The sequence below is a fragment of the Silurus meridionalis genome, chromosome 8 (genome assembly GCF_014805685.1).
Source record: "Silurus meridionalis isolate SWU-2019-XX chromosome 8, ASM1480568v1, whole genome shotgun sequence".
NCBI lineage: Eukaryota > Metazoa > Chordata > Actinopteri > Siluriformes > Siluridae > Silurus > Silurus meridionalis.
The window spans coordinates 6,307,412-6,326,351 of record NC_060891.1 but is presented as its reverse complement, the minus strand read 5'-3'; the positions used below and the strand labels follow the sequence as shown (position 1 = coordinate 6,326,351).

The 18,940-nt window shown below is 39.0% G+C and overlaps 1 protein-coding gene across 1 annotated transcript in view; it reads right to left on the bottom strand.

Annotated features, from left to right (window-relative positions):
• xgb (x globin) overlaps positions 1-18,940 on the bottom strand; it is a 24,687-nt gene extending 5,747 nt beyond the window's left edge. Inside the window, exon 1 of the mRNA XM_046855254.1 lies at positions 18,597-18,940. Coding sequence (XP_046711210.1) covers positions 18,597-18,754 — 158 coding nt within the window. The 5' untranslated portion in view covers positions 18,755-18,940. The remainder of the gene's footprint in view (positions 1-18,596) is intronic.

Genomic DNA, 18,940 nt, shown 5'->3' with positions numbered 1-18,940 from the left:
GACTGCGGAGACCATGGAAGACCTCATCCTGGTGTAAATCAAACCACTGGATTAATTTTATCAGTCTGTATCGGGAACATTCGCATCCTGGAATTGCCTTGTTTGCTGGTTGTTAAACGACTGTGTATAGCAACCCAAATTTGATCTAATAATTACTACTGCCATTATGAATCCTTTAGCGAACTCAACAGTTCTCATATTCATAAATCTTCTAATAAAAATACAAATCTGTTAATAGTTATGTAAAAAGTTTTAAATCTGTAGTTGTTTTGGTGTGTATTTTTGGGCCCATAGCAACTATCCTGTAATGTGTCCCTGTTAGTAACAAGAAACCATTTCCACTTTTTGTGACTGAAAAAACATAGGATTTTGGTTTTTAAAACATGTATCCTTTTTATATGCGGTTTCTATTATTTTATTTTTGATCTCCTGCTGCTTTCAACATTTCAATAAACAGCTAGACTTAATATTTGGTGAAACCTAGACTGGAGAGACTGTGCCACTTCTGGTAGTGTTGAAGAACACTAGAAGAATCTTGGACTACTCCACAATGCAAAAACAGTTCATGCATCTTTATATTCTTGCCTCACATTTTATATTGAGCATGGGGGCTTGTATTCCTTGTATGAACAGGACATCTGTCTCCTCTCTTTATTTTTCATATACAGTCTATACCCATGATTGATTTAGGTCGTTTTAGATATTTTTCAAGCTTGAAATATGAGTTGCACAAACAAGATGGTAAAAATGAATAGAATGAGAAATAATAAATTCTCAACTTTATATATATATATACGTCTACAGAGATAGCAGGAAAAGGAGAAGTGTAGGAGAGTGGAGGTTTGGGTGGGCACTTTAAGTGTTGGTACTATGACTGGTAAAAGGAGGGAGGTAGCTGATATGATGAAGAGGAGAAAGGTAGATATGTTGTGTAGAAAGTAGAAAGAGAGTAAGACCAGGAACATTGGAGGGACTGTTCTATCATGGTGTGGATGGAAGGAGAAATGGTGTAGGGGTGATCCTGAAGGAAGAGTACAGTAAGAGTGTAGTGGAGGTGAAGAGAGTTTCTTATAGGGTGATGAATGTGAAGCTGGAAGTTGATGAGGTGATGATAAATGTCATCAGTGCCTATGCTCCACAAGTGGGTTGTGAGATGGAAGAGAAGGAAAAATTCTGGAGTAAGTCAGATGAAGTGGTAGATGGTGTACCTGGAAAAGAAAGATGATGATTGTGGCAGATTTCAATGGCAATGTTGGTGAAGGGAAAAGAGGTGACGAGGTGATGGGTAGGTATGGCCTTAGGGAGAGGAATGTGGTAGGGCAGATGGTGGTAGATTTTGCTAAAAGGATGGAAATGGCAGGGGTGAACACTTATTTTAAGAAGAAGGAGGAGCATAGGGTGATGTATAAGAGTGGAGGAAGGTGCACACAGGTGGACTATGTTCTATGTAGGAGATGCAACCTGAAGGAGATAGGAGACTGTAAGGTGTTGGCAGAGGACAGTGAAGCTAGACAGCATCGGATGGTGGTCCATGGGATGGTTTTGGAGGTGAAGAAGAAGAGGAGGAGAGTGAGGACTGAAAGAAGAATAAGATAGTGGAAACTGAAGGAGGAAGAGTGTAGTGTAAGAGGTCAAACAGGGACTCGGTGCTGTTGAAGAGGTGCTGGATGATTGGAAAACACTGCAGAAGTAATAAGGGTGGCAGCTAGAAAGGTACTTGGTGTGACATCTGTAAATAAAGAAAGAGACATGTTGGTGGAATGAGGAAGTGCAGGAAAGCATGGTTGGCAAAACAGAATTGGGATCGACAGAGTGATGAGAAAAGTAGGCAGGAGTACAAGGAGATGTTGCAGCAGGTGAAGAGGGATGTGGCGAAAGCCAAGGAAAAGGTTTATGAAGAGCTGTATGAGAAGTTGGATACTAAGGAATAAGTAAAGGATTTGTACCGACTGTGAAGGATGTGCGGCAATATATTAACGTGCCTGAAATGTCTTTATGTACATGATGTGGGTTAATAAATGAGAATGTGCATGCACGTGTTTTTGGAGGGTTTTTTACACAACAGCGTTGCCGCGATTTGTTCGATGAAGGCATGCTTTAAAAACACATACAGTACATGTTTGTTAACTGTCAGAAATCCACCTGCCACGCCCCCTTCGGCGCCTTCGCGCCGGCCGCTTTCTGAAGCTCCCGGCTTCAATCGCGCACATATGGTGCTCGTTTAGCATCATCACTAGCTCCTATTTAAACTTCCACACTGTCCGTTATTGTTGGTATATGTTGGTTCACGGCGGTCGTTGTTATTGCGCATGCGTATCCCGGTACGTGCCTTCCCACCGGCACTCTCTCAACGGCTGCTCTTTTCTTCCCAAAGTGCATCGCGGATTCCCCCCCGATCCTGCCGGTGTTCATTCTATGCTTTTACTGCTCATCCCACGTTCTCCCGTGTGCTGTTCAGCGCCGCGCTTCTACTTTCGCCCCCCGTTCATCGCATAACATTTAACAACAAAAGGCATATGTGCACTAACTAACAGCAGAGATTTACCAGTATACAATACAACACCTGTAGCATCAGTAAGCCTTGATTTTTCCGCCACTTTCGCGAGTTCTTCTGCGGCTGCACCGAGATAACCGACGTTAAATGGCAAATTTTTCCCCCCTTGTGCTCGAGATATTAGGGTTCAGCGACAAAAAAGTCGACATAACCATTAAAAAATGCTAAGACAAAGCGAGAATTTGGCGGTTCTCTTCAAAAACGTCGACTTAATAGGGTTGTCGAGTTAAGCGAGGTCGAGATAAGCGGGTTCCACTGTACAGGTGGCAAAAGTACACACATCCTTTACTTAAGTAGAAGTACAGATCCTCATGTTTTAAAATACTCGGGTAAAAGTTGAAGTACTTATTATACTTTTTTACTCAAGTGAAAGTAAAGAAGTTTTGGCTCAGACATGTACTTAAGTAAAAAGTAGTTATTACTTCTACCTGTTTTAGCTGTTAACTGGACCTCACATCATATTAGATAGATAGATAGATAGATAGATAGATAGATAGATAGATAGATAGATAGATAGATAGATAGATAGATAGATAGATAGATAGATAGATAGATAGATAGATAGATAGATAGATAGATAGATAGATAGATGTGATAGCCTAGTGGGTTAATGTCAGGGTCCCCACAAGGATGAGTTTGAGAGTTTGATTCCTAGTCGAGCTGGTTGCTGTGTTAGTAAATAAAACTTCTGGACCTTGTCCACTCTGAAAACATTTCAATTCTGTGTTGGAGTCATTTCTTGATTTCCTGGTCTTTAATGAAAGATAACCACACCAAAAAAAAGCACTTCTGTGGTAGCTCAGTGGGTTAAGGCTTGTGCCTGAACATAGTCCTTAATATAGTCCACACTGGTGATAAGGTTTCAAAGCCAGTCCTATATGCCTTCTTTCTTACTGCGTGAAACAATGTATGAACTCTCCAAAAAGCACACATGCTTTTCAGCAGTGGTCGCTCAGTGGTTTAAGGCTTGTGGCTCATCTAAACATGCATCCCAGTCTGATCTCTTCCATGGTTCATAGAATTAAGGCTGGTGCCTCGCTGATGGTAAGGATCAGGGTTTGAATCCTGCTAGTTGCGATGTCGGTTATGTTCCTGCTTCCTAAATCTTTCTTTAGCTTTATATGGTTGTGTTGATGGTTTGAAGGTAGATAGACCTGCTCTAAACAAACTTCCGGGCCTGTCTTCCCTGCTGGCTTAGTGGGTTAAATCAGGTGTTGTGCTTTTGTTGGGGTTCAGGGTTCGAATCCTGCTTTCTGCCTGCCAGTCACGATCAGCATTCACTTCCTACATTTTTCTTTAGCGATATATTTTTGTTTTTAATGGGTTAAAAAGAAAGATAGACCTGCTCTAAACAAGCTTCCTAGCCTGTACTCACCGATGGTTCAGTGGATTAATCCTGCATTGTCCCTGCTAGTCACGATATGGGTTTGCTTCCTAAGTCTGTCTTTAGCATTATATTCTTGTGTTGATGGTTTAAAAGAAAAGATAGACCTGCTCTAACAAGTGGCACAGCCTGTTCTTCCTGATGGTTCAGTGGGTTAAGACTGGTATTTTGCTGTTGGTGGGTTCGAATCCTGCTTTCTGTGTTTCTTTCTGGTAAGTATTTCTTGCTTTGAAGCACGAAACGAAGGATAAACCCCCCAAAAAAAGAAGGTGTGTTGTGGGACTTGATGGCTTTGTGGTAAAAGCCTTACCTCTGAGCTCAGAGGTTGCTGGTTCAAATCTGGCTTGTCACCACACTGGGCAAGTTGTGTGGAAATTAGTGTGTGAATGTGAACAAAGGCTGTGAAGACTGGCTGTGTTACAGCCTCAGAAAATAAAAGACATAATAATAAATTGATGGTGATAGTTTTGCATTTAGGGGAAGGAGACTTGAATAAAAAATTTCTGCCAGGAGCCTGTGTTGAAACTTTTTTGGACGTTTTAGCTGCATAACCCCCTGTTTTCAGCTTCTCATACGCCAGGGGGGCAGACGCCTGAATATTGCCCCTTGGTTCAGGATACGCCCTCTGACACCGTCCACATCTGACCTTCCACGCAGCCATTTCTGACACCTTCCTCACTATGGTCACCGGAATCTTCTGCACTCTCAACTTTGAGTCCTGGCCGGGGTTTGAACCAGCAACCTCTCAACCCAGAGGCAAAGCTCTTCCAAGTGAGCCACAGGATCTCCTACAAGAACCTGATTTTTAGGACCTTCTTTTTTTTCTTTTTTTTTTTAAAAACTTTTTAAACAATTTAAAGGATAGCTAAGGGGTAGGAATTGAACCAGGTGAGTCAGATAGCAGAGGCTACATTACTAACCACTACGCTACCAGAGGGGTGGCAAACAAGGCTTTGCTTATTGGACTCTTGGTTTTTCTATAGTTAAGAGACCACTGTTTTCTCTTAGATCATGATGGTAGAGGGTCAAAACTTCTCCTTCCTGTTCATTCTCTCAGTTACTCGAAGTCTATGAGAAGTGACTCAGGTACAAGAACCACATCTCCAACACCTGCACCACTGATATACCATGATTTACTAGCAACCAATTTTAATGACCTTTTATTGTTCTGTTTTTAAAAACGTCTTATAATGTTCAATATGAAACTAGAGGTAAGAATCGAACCAGGGAAGTCTTTCATCATAGATCAATAATGGCATTACTTTCAAAACTCAAAACTTTGTTAGACATGTAAATAAGCAGGAAAGACAGAGACAAAGACAAAGAGACACAGACACAGCTTTAGAAAGAGTGAGAAACAAATAGAGAGAAAGCAAGAGAGAGACATATACAGTGAGACAGAGACATTTACTAAAAGAGACACAGAGACAATTAGATAGAGAAAATAGAGAGACAAAGATAGCGAGATATAGCCACTTCCTGTTGGAAGCATTTATCCCGAGCGACTCTTAATGATCTCATTTACTAAATGAGCAGTAGGGAGTTAAGTGCTTGCTCAGGTGCCCAAAACTGGCAGCTTGGAGGTGTTAAAAATGTATCATATTTACAGCATGTGATATGTATGTAAGCATATGTACAGTGATTAAATATAAAGGCTATATCAGTGCAGAGATGTGGACATCATTAAGAGCCTTTGCTATGTTTCCACACGGACAGTTAATGAGGTGATACCGGAGAAACTGCACCTCTTCAAGTCAAGTCAGGAAGCTTATATATATAAAGTTATAGACATTTTACAGATTTGAATGATGTATTGTTTTTATCTGTACGATCAATAAAGACAGTAATTTAAGTTTGTGTCGCCATTATGAGGGAAAAACCCACAAAACGCCAACCAGAGGGTTAATTGTGTAAAACATGGCGGATTTGGTGTTTGATTTGAGACTTGGCGCAGAAATAAAACAAAAGTTTACTGATTAAAAATATTTTTATCTGGAGTTTATTTATTTATTTTATATCTAAGAAAGGACGTCGTGGATAAACGTATTTTTTTTAATTGCGCCTCTTTTATTTAGTTATTTATTTATGTATTTACATTTTCTATAAAAATAGTGAAACAGTGTCTCTCTCTTGCTGTCTCTCTATTTGTTTCTCACTATTTCTAAAGCTGTGTCTGTGTCTCTTTGTCTTTGTCTTTCCTGCTTATTTACATGTCTATCAAAGTTTTAAATTTTGAAAGTAATGCCATTAGCGATCTATGATGAAAGACTTTCCTGGTTCGATTCTTACCTCTAGTTTCATATTGAACATTATAAGACGTTTTTAAAAACAGAACAATAAAAGGTCATTACAATTGGTTCCTGGTAAATCATGGTATATCAGTGGTGCAGGTGGTAATGCGGCTTCTGCTATCTGACTCACCCGGTTCAATTCCTACCCCTTAGCTATCCTTTAACTTGTTTAAAAAGTTTTATAAAAGAACCAAAAAAGGTCCTAAAAATCAGGTTCTTGCAGGAGATCCTGTGGCTCAATTGGAAGAGCTTTGCCTCTGGGTTGAGAGGTTGCTGGTTCAAACCCCAGCCAGGACTCAAAGTTAAGCGTGCGGAAGGTTCCGGTGACCGTGGTGAGGAAGGTGTTAGAAATGGCTGCATTGAAGGTTGGATGTGGACGGTTTCAAAGGGCGTATCCTGAACCAGGGGGGCAATATCCAGACGTCTGCCCCCCTGGCATCTGAGAAGCTGAAAACAGGGGGTTATGAAGCAAAAACGTCCAAAAAAGTATCAATTTGGGCTCCTGCCAGAAATTTTTATCCACCTTCTCTCCTCCCCCTAAATGCAAAACTGTCACCCTCACTCTGTAACCAAGCAGGTCTTCACAGTCACCCACACCATTGCTCACCACACACCTTACCCAGTGTGGGGACAAGCCAGATTTGAACCAACAACCTCTGAGCTCAGAGGCAAGGCTTTTACCACAAAGCCATCAAGTCCCAAAACTCACCACCACCTCCTCCTCCTCCTCCTCCTCCTCTTTTTTTTTTTTTTTTTTTTTTCTTTCCGGGGGGTTATCCTTCGTTTCATGCTTCAAAGCAAGAAATTCAGACCAGAAAGAAACACAGAAAGCAGGATTCGAACCCTGAACCCCACCAACAGCAAAATACCAGTCTTAACCCACTGAACCAACAGGAAGGACAGGCTGTGCCAATTGTTAGAGCAGGTCTATCTTTTCTTTCAAACCGTCAACACAAGAATATAATGCTAAAGACAGACTTAAGAAGCAAGTCGTGACTAGCAGGGACAATGCAGGATTTAAACCCTGATTCACGCCATTAGCGAGGCACCAGCATTAACCCACTGAACCATCAGCTTGTTTAGAGCAGGTCTATCTTTCTTTTTAACCCATCAAAACAAGAATATGAAGATGTAGGAATCAGGATTTTAACCTACCTCATGACTAGCAGACAGAAAGCCAAGTTTGAACCCTAACCACCAACAATAGCAAAGTACCAGCCTTAACCCACTAAGCCATCAGGAAAAAACAGGATGGGAAGCTTGATTAGAGCAGGTCTATCTTTTTTTTTAAACCATCAACACAAGAATTGAATGCTAAAGAAAGATGTAGGAAGCGAATACAGATGTAAGTAGCACAAGTTGAACCCACATTGTAAATTGCAGGATTCGAACCAAGATCCCCACCACCTGCGAGACACAACGTTAACCCATTGAACCATCGGTGAGTACAGGCTAAGAAGCTTGTTTAGAGCAGGTCTATCTTTCTTTTCAACCCATTAAAAACAAAAATATATCGCTAAAGAAAAATGTAGGAAGTGAATGCTGATCGTGACTGGCAGGCAGAAAGCAGGATTCGAACCCTGAACCCCACCAAAAGCACGACACCTGATTTAACCCACTTAACCATCAGAGAAGACAGGCCAGGAAGTTTGTTTAGAGCAGGTCTACTTAACCATCAACACAAGAATATAAAGCTAAAGAAAGATTTAGGAAGCAGGAACATAACCGACATCGCAACTAGCAGGATTCAAACCCTGATCTTTACCATCAGCACGGAACCAGCCTTAATCCAATGAACCATGGAAGAGATCAGACTGGGATGCATGTTTAGATGAGGCACAAGCCTTAAACCACTGAGCGACCACTGCTGAAAAGCATGTGTGCTTTTTGGAGGGTTCATACTTTGTTTCATGCCAGCGCAGTAAGAAAGAAGGCATGTAGGACTGGCTTTGAAACCTTATCACCAGTGTGGACTATATTAAGGACCATGTTCAGGCACAAGCCTTAACCCACTGAGCTACCACAGAAGTGCTTTTTTTTTTTTTTTTTTTTTTTTGGCGGGGTTTCTTTTATTAAAGACCAGGAAATCAAGAAATTAATCCAACACAGAAAGGACAGAATTGAAATGTTTTCAGAGTGGACAAGGTCCAGAAGTTTTATTTACCAACACAGCAACCAGCTCGACCAGGAATCAAACTCTCAAACTCATCCTTGTGGGGACCCTGACATCTATCTATCTATCTATCTATCTAGAGAAGTATAGAGAAGCTTAGAAGGAATTGCATTGTGTGTTTGTGGATTTAGAAAAAGCATACGACAGGGTGCCGATAGAGGAGTTGTGGTATTGTGGAAGTCAGGTGTGTCAGAGACGTATGTGAGGGTGGTGTAGGATATGTATGAGGACAGTGTGACAGCAGCGAAGTGTTCAGTAGGAACGACAGACTGGTTTAAGGTGGAGGTTGGACTGCATCAAGGATCGGCTCTGAGCCCTTTCCTGTTTGCAGTGGTGATGGACAGGTAGATGGATGAGGTCAGACAGGAGTCTCCATGGACTATGATGTTTGCGGATGATGATGTGATTTGTGGTGAGAGTAGCAGCAGGTGAAAAAGAGCCTGGAGAGGTGGCGGTACGCGCTGGAGAGAAGGGAAATGAAAGGCAGTAGGAGTAGGACAGAGTAGATGTGTGTGAATGAGAGGGAGGGCAGTGGAGTGGTGCGGTTGCAGGAAGAGATGGAGAAGGTGAAGGAGTTCAGGTACCAGGGGTCAACAGTGCAAAGTAATGGAGAGTGTGTTAGAAAAGTGAAGAAAAGAGGTGGAGTGGGTGGAGAAGAGTGGCAGGAGTGATTTGTGATAGAAGGGTATCTGCATAAGTCAAAATGAGCGTTTATAAGACTGTGGTGCACCCTGCTATGTTGTATGGTTTAGAGACAATGGCATTGACTAAAAGACAGGAGGTGGAGCTGGAGGTAGCAGAGCTGAAGTTTCAGATTTCATTGGAAGTGACGACGGTGGACAGGATTCAAAACGAGTTTATTAGAGGGACAGTGCATGTAGAACATTTTCGGGACAAAATAAGAGAGGCCCGATTGAAATAGTTTGGACATGTGCAGAGGAGGGACATGGGGTATATCGGTAGGAAAATGCTGAGGATGGAGCCGGCAGGAAGGAGAAACAGGCAAAGGCCAAGGAGGAGGTTTATGGATGTGGTGAAGGAAGACATGCAGGTAGTTGGTTTGAAAGAGGCAGATGTAGAGGACAGAGTAGTACGGAGACGGATGATCCACTGTGGTGACCCCTAATGGGAGCAGCCGAAAGAAGAAGAAGAAGAAGAATCTTTTGATGTATTTTCTGTTTTAAATTTGCTAGATATTGCATTATGGTTTTATTTACATTTTACACTTCATCCCAGGTTGTTTGGAAATGGGGTTGTAGTTCTTTATATTCTTTATATTTATTTTCCTGAACAGTCCTAATAATTCAGAATTTGACTGTCAAACACATATATCCACATATACAGAATTGGAATTAAAACATCTAGACCCAGCTATGACCAAGGCCTCATTTGCAACAAATCTCTGCAGAAACATTAGCAACAGTGACAATTTTAAACAGCTCTCCTACAACGTAGGTCCCTTAATAATATCTTAAAAAGACTCCAAGGATTGTAGTCATTTTACATTCATGCAGAAAATATTATGCACAAAATAAAAAAAATTTAATTAAAAAGCTGGTATGATACAACAGGGATTAATTTTTGAGAAAATTATATTTCAAAGCATTTCTCATGTTACCTAAAGCTATTGGAATATTCTCTGCACTCTCACTTAGCAATTAAACAGAAGTAAACAATACATGAAATACAATGTCCCATATCTGCCTATTACATCCAACTTTTTTCATTATATCTTATCAAATGTAATAAGCTCTAAGAACAGATGTAACTCTATCCCAGAAAACAGACACCAAAGAGATGAAATTAATACACACATGCTTTTATGAGTTCTTGACTGTTGTGTGTCTGGAAAGAGCCTGATATTTGGGATGGTGTAATACAAGGAGGAGGATGTAGTGCATGCTATGCAAATTTAATTGCTTCGGAGGAAAACTGCTTAGGGTGAGTGTATGTTGTTAGGGCAATTCAGTTGAATATTATTTGTATATTATTATTTGAATATTATTTGTATAGCACTTTTACAAAGGACATTGCTTCAAAGCAGCTTTACAAAAATAAATTCATGTTAAAACTATCAATAAATTTGTATAAATAAGTGCTTATAAGTTTATCCCTAATAAACAAGCCTGTGGGGATGGTAGAAAGCTTCCTAAATTGTATAAAGAAAAAACTTTAAAGGAATAATATTCAGAAGTGATACTCATCTGGGTGCCAGTAAATATCCATTCATTATAATTTCTTTAATTTAGAGGTTATCAGCTGTTCATTGATGGACACTTAAGTGCAAAACTGTTCAGCGCAAGTGTGGTCCTAAGTATTAATTGTTGCAAAATGGTTATATTAATTACTATCCAAACCCATCTTCGTGGTTCCTTACTGGAATCACCCAAAGTATTTTTTTTATCTTTGTCCGTATTTCTTCACATGCATATTCAGGCTGTTTATGTGAAGCCATCAGCAGCAGCAGCAAATGGTTTACAATTTGGAGAATTCACCAGAAGAAGAACATCAGGATAGTTCAGGGAGGTCCAGAACTTCAGAGTGCAAGTCAGCTAAAAAAGCTAAAAAATAACGCTACCTTTAATATGCATGGTTTTGAGCATGTTGTACTGAAGCCCAGGCGAGATGACAAGGAAATAGAGTAAGGATAAGGATTAGAGTCAAAAGAAGTAATTTGTCTGGTATTACATCGGAAATGCTGACACCAACATACAGCTATGCTGAAAGCGAATGTCTCACAGTGAGCAAATTCGGCCGGCTGATGGAACCAGTGAACTGGCAAACAGCTCACAATGTATGTTTCAGCAGTAACAGAGGAGAAACCAACACCAGCAAGTCATATTAGGCAGGTTTTCTTAAGTTTAATGCAAAGGAACTAATAGAATAGGTGTATGGAACTACATGTATTAAATGTAAGTTTGACAGTAATTTCTACTACCGAGTATTCTCTGTATCTGTACAGAGAACCATCTTTTCACAAGTTATGGAAAAATAATTTTTAAAGATACATAAACTAAATACACCACACACAAACAAAACATTTTAAGGAGCGCTATTAAGATATTAAGATGTTTTTAGGGCTGGAGCATTAGGAGCTGAAGCTGAAGCTACTCCTGCATCGTTGTGGTTGTGTTTTGGGTCATTGCTAAACCTTTGGGCCAATCTGATGTCCTGAGTGCCCTTGAGTAGCAGCCTAGTCTCAAGGCATTACATGATATAGTCACGAAATGCAATCGATTGATTCGTGTTCATAGACATGAATTTCCCTCTTTTATCGTGTCACTGAGGAAGACTTTCTATGTAATGTATTTCAGTAGGAAGTATTTTAGGTGCCTCTGCCAAAGTTTTCTTTCTGCCACTTGATACCACAGACGCTGTATTGTTTTTTGTCTCGTTTTTGAGTTTTTAATCTGCAAGCACTTTTAATCAACATTTAAGCAGGAAATTTTATCGCTGTTTTTATTGCTTTATATTCAGTAAGCTACTCGCTACTATAAACCATCGTCAGTGGTTTCTTCCAGTCAATATACAGTAAAAAATTCTCCTGGTTAATTATTATTTATTACAGTATAACCCTAACCCCTACCATAACCGTTTATTTTCTGCATTATTCTCTGATATAAATGGGGAAAAAATATTACCCCATTAATATAATATAATTGGATTTCTTCTTTCAACAAGCAAGCCCTGTTAGGTCTATTTTGGTACCTTTATCAAACCCAACATTTGTCATCACAGCTCTGAGAAAAAAATATCTAAATGAAAAACACAAAAGAATTACAAGTGATTTAAAAAAACAGATGGGCTATTAAAAAATTAAATAAAAGATATAATTGAAATGTCATGACCTGAATGGCCTCCCACTAATGTGAACTCTGGCCATGGCCCAAAACAGCTCACACAACCAGAATGGCACCAGGCACAATTGTTGCAATCCAGCGTGCTGCAGAGCTGCACATTCACACCATGATACAGAACATCCAGCAGCCCTGATACAACTCGTACAAATGGAATCAAACAGCATGTTGATTCCTGAACAATAAAAACAATTGATGTCTATAATAAACCTCCAACAACATCACAATGTCTAATAAGGAGCAAAAAGTGTATCAGGGTATAATCTATAGTCAAATAAGATAAAACTCTAGTTTGTGCCATATAACCCTTTTGTACTTTTGGTCTCCCTGTGTGGGTATCGGTTATTCTGGCAGTCAGAAGCTGGTACAAACAATGGGTGGCCAATCAGTGGTAGTGGCCTCAACACCTAATCCAATTCTCCCAATAACTAATATTTACAAAATAAATTAAAAAATCAAATTAATAAAGAAATCTTGGTTTAATTGAATCAGATTAGTTCTCAATAAAAATGATTTAATAAACCAACTTATCAAACCAATATTTAAACTTCAGTACAAAATCAGAACATTCTATAAAAAGTTCCACATTTATAGAACTTGATCCTTTCTTAAAAGTATTGTTTATTATTTTTTTTAATTCATTACTTAACTAAAGACAGTATCAGAACATTATATAACTATTTTTCTTTTTTTATTAAAAACCTTTTTTTTTTCTCACTTTATTACTTTATAATAAATAGCAACCTGAAACCGTATTTGTACTGTTTGTACAAATAAATTTGTAAATTACCGGATAGAGAAACAGAAATCTTGGCCATATCCAGCTATCCATCTACAGCATTAGTCTCCAGTTTCCCTTAGCAAGAATCCTTACAAATTCATTCATGTCTAAAGTATTTAATATGGATTTCTCATGGCCCAAGTTCTCTAATTCTTCTTTCTTTTATGCAACATGGTGCGATGATAGGAGGTCAGGATTCTTGACAGTGTGAAGAAGGAACTCTCACATGATGCTGAAGACACCAATTCCCCAGTCTCCTGCCATAGTTGTGTGCTCTACCAGGAAGGATTAAAAGAGTAGCATATACTAACACATAAGCACGCTTTGGGTAATTAGCTTATATTGGCTGGAATGGTGCGGTGTTAATAAAACCGCTAACCGCCTGAACTGGGGCTGAAACTGCCAGGAGATGGGTTTGCTTTGGGGCACTTGTTGAGGACTGAGGAGGAGCAGGGCTTGTGGTAAACTGAAATTAGCCGTAGCCTCTGATGTGCAAGAGCATTGCTACAGACATAAGCAGCACTAGGCTTGCTTATAGGTTTAAACATCACATACGTTAACACAATTGATGTCAGTGAAACGAACATTCGTTAGATGTTGCACAACAATCATAAAGTCAGAAAAGTAGACAAACTTTCAATTAAACGTGTCTGGAGCTAAAGCTTCTATGCATGTCGAACTGAATGTAGTGTGAGGAAAGTGGTAAAAAACTATTTTGCGCTGCTGGGCTGGAGCTTTGGGTTTGGCTGTAGGTTGTGCACCCAATCAGTAGTTAGAAATCATGCTGGTATTTTCTGGGTTACTTTTTTTTATTGACTAAAATATGTAAGGAAACCTTGATTGGGCAAGACTCAAAATTGGGTGGGCTAAACCCACCCGTGCCCACCCTTGCTGCCGACCCTGCTGGCAGTGTTGCTCTTTTCTGTCACTGGGTTGAACGTTCAGACAGGGCCATACTATTAATTAACTAATAAATACTAATGTATCTTATTTATCTTTATTATTAGCATTTATAAAAATGTGTGCTGTGGTAAGTGATAAATCCTTCTCATTCTAAATTTCTCTGCAGGAGCAATGCCACACATCATTAAATATGGCAAACAGTTTCCATTTAAAATCCAGTAGTCTGTTTATGGCTAAATGTTTTTAAAATGTGGGGCAGGTCAAAAAAGTAAAAAGATGGACAATAGTGCTAAGAAAAAAATTATTTTCTAAAAAATACATTTATTTTAGAGCTTATGGCTGCTTGTAAGCAATCTATTGCCCCAATTACATTTACAAAATCTGCATGCTCATAAAAATCCCTCATAACTGGTTTGTTTTGTATTGCTAATTACATTGATATGAATGACAATAATTGGAACAGATGCTTCTGAAAATAAATTAAATAGATTAAATTTTTTCTACTAATCTTTACACAAAATTGAACATAGACACGGTTGAAAGAGACCCTTGGTGTAGTCAGATTTTGCTAAGAGCACTTTAGATGTGACTACACTGAATCACTATTTCAATATGGGCATAAGACATTTATCTGATTTATTTAGGGGTACACAGGTGTGGAGACCTGCGTAACAAACAAGAGTATAGCTGTCTGATAGAGTTACATGGGTTTTGTGTCCTTAGTCTTATTCCCTTCCTTTAGGACATCATGGTTACAATCATATGCAAGGTTTCTCCTTACTGACAAAATATATAGGCCCTAAAAATGTATAATGACATCTTGATCTTCATTATAGTTAGGTGTGTATTTTTTCCATCCTGTAGACTTTTTTTTCCTTGTGAAACCGGGTTTTTGTTTTAATCTCTACAAAGTGAGATTCAGACAATAAATTGTCTAGGCAGAGAGACAGAGCAAGAGGCAGTGGGAGAAAAAGAGGAAGAGAGGGGCCATTATCTTTCCCTTACAGTGATTATTTCAAATTTGATTTATCACATTATTCCAAAGACCCCTGAGCCATTACTTGGAACTAAAGCCCATAGGCCTTTCCTACTGAACTGCACGACATCAGATTTTGTAAAGATGTCTACCTCAGAGTTTTCAAAAATTCAAACAGTATTGTTATTCTTTCTTAGTAGTAATATATTTTTAGAAAAGCTGTTCTATAAAACTCTTACACTGTGCATATTTTGTTGTTAATGGAAACTCTAAGTAAATAGAGTATTAAAAAAAATCCCGACATAGCACTGTGCAGTGTTGCTTAGCCAAAAACTGTCTGAGCATACAGTATGAAATACTGTCCTCTAAAAATAACTCGACATACAGCCATTATTGTCAAAATAACTGGCAACTAAAGTGAGTACACCCTAAGTGATAACAGCTGTATGTCGTGTAACCATGCAAAGCCACATCATCTATTCATCATGTTTATGTTTTGATCTGCTTGACAGGACCATATAACATTTGTGTATCTTGTATTAGCAGTAAAAATTTGGTGCTTTGAGTACTGACCACTGGATGTTCAACATGGCATTTCATGGCAAAGACTCTCTGAGGATACGAGAGCTCAGTCTCTGGGTTATTGTTCGGAAGGTCGGGGTGATACTAAGCCCTAGTATCACCAAACTGCCACTCTTGGTCCCTTAAGCAAGACCCTTAACCCTCTGTGTGCCAGGGGCACTGTATCATAGCTGACCCTGTGCTCTGACGCCAGGTTTCGAAGAAGCTGGGATATCCGAAGAAAATAATTTCATTGATTTGCAATGTATATGTAACAAATAAAAGCTATTCTATTCTATTCTATTCTATTCTATTCTATTCTATTCTATTCTATTCTATTCTGATGAGACTAAGATAAACTTGTTTGGCTCCGATGGTGTCCATCATGTGTGGTGATGCCCTGATGAGGAGCAGCACCAAAAAATTGTTTTCACTGCAGTCAAGCTTGGTGGTGGTAGCATCATGGTCTGGGGCTGCATGAGTGCTGCTGGTACTGGGGAGCTGGGGTTCATTGAGGGAAACATGGATTCCAACATGTACTGTGACATTCTGAAACAGAACATGATGCCTTCCTTCAGAAACTGGGCCGAACAGCAGTTTTCCAACATAATAACGACCCCAAACACACCACCAGATGACAACTGCCTTGCTGAGGAAGCTGAAGGTGAAGGTGACTGAGTGGCCAAGTATGTCTCCAGACCTGAACCCTACTAAGCACCTGTGGGGATCCTCAAGCAGAAGGTGGAGAAGCGCCATGTGTGTAACATTCAGCAGCTCTGTGATGTCATTATAGAGGGGTGGAAGAGGATCCCAACAACAACCTGTGCAGTTCTGGTGAATTCCATGCCCAGGAGGATTAAGGCAGTGCTACATAACAATAATGCTCACAGTAAATATTCACAGTTTTGACACGTTCATTAGGGTGTACTCACTATTGTTTCTAGCTATTGTTGAGTTATTTTCAGAGGACAGTAAATCCGCACATTGACTACTCTAAAATATATCCAAGTTTCATGTCTATAGTATTATCCAATGAGAAGAAACACTAAAATGGTTGCTGAAAAGTGAGGGGTGCACTCACTTTTGTGAGATACTGTACACCATGTCAAGTCAAAAAACTGTGACACTGCAGCAACCCTACTCCCACACCATCTTTTTTTCATTTTTTTACATTTATATTAGTGTTCAAAATAAATGATTTGTATACAATTTAAACATATATACCATTCATCTGAGCTTTTATTAAATATGGTACAAACAGTTTCTGCATGACTACAAATACACTACTGGCTACATATAAGATTTACTTTTTAATAATAAACTTGAAGGAGCCATAGGGACACAGAAAGACAAATGATATTCAATATGATATTGATATTTTGCATAGTGTACACATGATGGGATTTTACTATGTAAATGAACTGAATCTAATTTACCAGAAAGAAAATGTTAAATGTAAACATGCCTTTCCATGTACCCTGGGAAACAGAGATACCCAGGGGATAAGGGCACAGTTTAATAAACTGTTCATATTAGGTATTGTTAAATTATTTGTATAGCACTTTTAAACAATGTCCCAAAGCAGCTGCACAGAACTAAAGAGATTATGACTATACATTTTAGCATCATCAATTAGTCTCCAAGTTTATACCTAATGAGCAAGCCAGAGGCGACAGTGGAAAGGAAAGCCTGTATTAAGATATCAGTATCATTTAGATTATTGCAGTACTATTCAGATTATTATGGCTATATACGTTTGTAGCCAGAGGCAACAATGAGCAAGCCAGAGCAAGCCAAAGGTGACAGTGGAAGGGAAAGCCTATATTAAGATATCAGAACCGTTTAGATTATTTCCCAAGGCAGTTCAAATATAAAACAGACATATTAAGTTATCTATATCAGCCATCTGTTTAACTATAACACCAGACGTGTAAATAATAATTTGTTATAGGTAACAAAATATATAGTCACAAAATGTATCCAAAATGATGCTGTAACGATTGGCAACACATTTGCACTGTTAATCTCTATACTATAGAGTAGAATAATGATGTAGATGCTCTGGATGAGGATGGGTTCCTTTTTGAATCTGGTTTCTCTCCAGGTTTTCCTTCTCGTGACAAGTTACCTTTGGCTTGCTCATTAGGCAAAAATCGAAATTCAAATGCTTGCACAGATATCTGTAAACATGTTTATAGCAATGTCCATTTGCTGAATTAATTTGAACTAAGTTTAATATTTAGACTAACTGCTTCAAAGCCTCCAACCCAGTTTACAAGAGCAAGCTGTTTTAAGAATGTTATAGAGGTTTGAACTGACATCTGATGTGATGAGCAAAAAAAAATCTGCAAAAGAAAACATTCTTTGCAATTAAACAATGTGTGAGAGGTACTGCCAAGGGAACATAGTAAAACAAGGTAGTTTACTGCCAGGCTAAAAGAATTATTAAAAGTCAATTATTAAACTTATAGATTGGTTACTCCACATCAAGGCAACGTTCCCGTGTGTTTATTAAGAAATGTTTTCGGTTTGATCCTTCAAGCGATCTTTAAACTCATTTATTACGTTTTCTATCTCCAACCCGTTGCAATTCAACATTTTAAAGCTAATAGAGTTGACCTTTTTGGCTTGCTGAAAGGTTATGAGAGAGCAAAGAAAAAGAAGAAAAAAAAAATGCAAAATTTGAGCATATATGAATTCAGTAATTAAACAGAAACATATGTGAACAATTTTCAATATGTATGTGTTTACATCTATTATCTCCAATAATAATACATCAATCAAAAACAAACAACAACTTGACATAAAAGCATGTGAGAGTTTTTTATGGCATATCTGTTGTATTTGCTGCATTTATATAATGACAATGATAAATAATTGTTGGTATTGATAGTTTGTTGATTGTTAGATCAGTGTGCTGTGGTGGACGCTGAGAACTGAACTTGGTGAACAGATCTGGCTCTGTAATAGGGTCAACACCTGTTTGGAACTACTTTAGAACAATAATTGGGCACCTTTAAACGCCTGTCAACCAATCAGAAGCAAGTGCTTTGCTCTAGATTTGATCCTAACTGCTTGTATATTGTGAGACTGTGCGTTGTCAGAGGAAACCGTACCTGACAAACACGATTATCCCAACTTTGGCGATATCCTCCTGGATAACTTTCCACGACTCCTTAATCAGGTCGATGTGCTCGCCGGTGAGATGCGGCGCTTCGTCTTCTTCCACCGGCTTCTTGGGCGCCAAACCCAAACCAGAGATAGCGCAACCCATCCTAGACAAACCTAGAAAACCGGTTAAGAGCTGCACAGGAGATTATTATAGATAGTGGTTTCGTAGAGTTGTACGAAATTCGAGAAAGAAAAATAGCTATTTCTGCCTACTGAATAAAAAAATCTACTTTCTATGGAGGCAGCAGCGCGTCATGGCCGGTCGTCATCTCTCCAAACGCGCACTTGA